This window comes from Aplysia californica, unplaced genomic scaffold (assembly GCF_000002075.1).
Source record: "Aplysia californica isolate F4 #8 unplaced genomic scaffold, AplCal3.0 scaffold01073, whole genome shotgun sequence".
NCBI lineage: Eukaryota > Metazoa > Mollusca > Gastropoda > Aplysiida > Aplysiidae > Aplysia > Aplysia californica.
Window position 1 is genome coordinate 1 of NW_004798343.1, and position 2,349 is coordinate 2,349.

The following is a 2,349-nucleotide window of genomic DNA, read 5'->3' on the forward strand; positions in this document are numbered from 1 at the left end:
CATACACTCCACATCTGGTGGAAAATATGAATGCAAATCCATTTATACCAGCCAATATTGGTGACGAAACGTCTCATATAAGGCGACCTGGTGAGAATAGAATGTAGCACGATGTACGGTATGAGAGAATATACAGACGTGATACAAGGTAAGCACAACAGACAAGACATATGTAGTTTAAAACATAGACAAGACACTGCCATGATAGAAGACACAGGTTTAATTAAGACAATATACAGACAAAACACAAATGTCAAACAAGACATAATACAGACGACACTAGACACAAGTCACACATTACACAGAGGCCATACAAGACACAGACTTCAGACAGTGGTCAGATATGACACAGAGACATATGTATGCGACAACACACGGTGTAACACAAGACACTGTGACCACACCAGATACGTACATGGGAAAAGACACAGCCACCAGATAAGACAAGAACATGACACAAGACATCTAACAATACACAGATATGACACAAGACACAGACATCAGACAATTTTTTAAAATATTTAGATTAGTTTTAGTAAGGTTTTACAGCACTCGCAACTGCATACGGTCATATGATCGCCAAGGGGTGGATGTCAACACAGAAATCTAAAAGGGGAATCAGGCTTACTCTGCTCACCTCTCTAGCCTCAACAGCAGTCGACTATCAAAGCACCCCGGAAATAGCAGTTTACAAGAAAGTGACAAACATCAGACAATATTCATATAAGTGGCACAATACAAAGACATCAGGCAATATACATATAAATGACACAATACAAAAACATCAGACAATATACTTATAAATGACACAAGACACAGACATCAGACAATACACAGACATCAGACAATACACAAACATCAGACAAGACAAGTACAGGACACAAAATACACACATCAGCCAATACACATGTTATATGACACAAGACAGAGACATCAGGCCATATACAGATGTCAGACATCACAAGACACAGCCATAAGACAACATGATAAGGCACAGTTATCAAACAAAATACTGACACGACATAAGACACAGACATGTCAGAAGACACAGATAGGCACCAGACACATACACAACACAAGACACCGTTAAGACGGTACAGAGACACGGTTAAAGACACACTCACCGCACAAGACACATACATCAGACACTACAAGTCCTAGATAAGTCACAAGACACACACATCTGACACTATAAGTCCTATACAAGACACATACATCAGACACTAGTATACGTTATAAGTCCTAGACACGTCACAAGACATATACAGGAGACACTACTATAAGTCTTAGACAAGTCACAAGACACATACAATAGACACATTAACCCTATCCGTACATCGTGTTTTACTATCGTATCCAAACGACGTGGGGAACTCTGTGCCCCCACTTTCCAAAGAGGAAATTACTCGTTAATCCGATCCCTACACTTTGCATAGCAGTCTGTCAAAATGATTTATTTTTTTTATACTGAAAGTGTTAAAGAGATCTTCGAACTAGAAGTATTCTAAAATGTGAAAAATTTACCCAGGGGTACAAAATGACCCCAGGGCGTACGGATAGGGTTAAGTCCTAGACACGACACAAGACATTCCAAAATATCGGTTTTTTTACCTGCACAGACTGGTACCGACTGTGCCTGTCCTCCCTCTCTTTCTTCCGCTGCTTCTTGTGCTGAGACTTCTGTTTGGACTCTTCCATCGTGGCAGTCACAAGCTGCTGGTGCTGCTCTCTGAGAGCCTGAAGCTCCGCCACCCCTGCCGCCCCCGCCTCCAGCCTCGCCTGGGTACGCTCTGTGTCCTTCCGCTTCAAGATGGGCACGCGTAGATGACCCGGAAGTTCACTCATGGATCTACTTTTCCGTACAGGCGCGGCCATTTCCAGTGGTGGTGGTGCACCGATGATCTGGGGGTGACGTTGTCTCGCGAAAGGAACAGAGGATTTGCTCTCCTCTCTCGTCATGACCTTTCTAAATATGTTCACGGCTTATCGTTTATTATCCTCTAGGGTGATCGCTTCCATTGTCGTCTCTCTGATGTAATCTCGTGAAGACGAGCTCAAGAACCAGTGACGTCATTGTCCGTAAAAGAGAGCAGCCCGTGACGAGAATCAAAACTGAGAGGAAGGGGAAGAGGAAGGGGAAGAGGAAGAGTCATCTTCAGGGACACACGATTTCTTGGAAAACACAAGACTGCACAGAGTCGTTGATTTTGCAACAATTTGCAGAAGGAACCGGATCGAAACCCAGTTCTGACCAAGTCCAGCTGTCTATGTGATCTGCAGAGAAAAGAGTACACAAGAATAAACACACAATAGATAATATGCCTATTTAAGATGCGGGTTGGGGCGGGG

General features: G+C 43.1%; 1 protein-coding gene across 1 annotated transcript in view; it reads right to left on the bottom strand.

Annotated features, from left to right (window-relative positions):
- Positions 1-1,568: 1,568 nt before the first annotated feature.
- LOC101858146 overlaps positions 1,569-2,349 on the bottom strand; it is a 23,305-nt gene continuing 22,524 nt past the window's right edge. The window contains exon 2 of the mRNA XM_035973237.1: positions 1,569-2,274. Coding sequence (XP_035829130.1) covers positions 1,570-1,959 — 390 coding nt within the window. The 5' untranslated portion in view covers positions 1,960-2,274 and the 3' untranslated portion in view covers position 1,569. The remainder of the gene's footprint in view (positions 2,275-2,349) is intronic.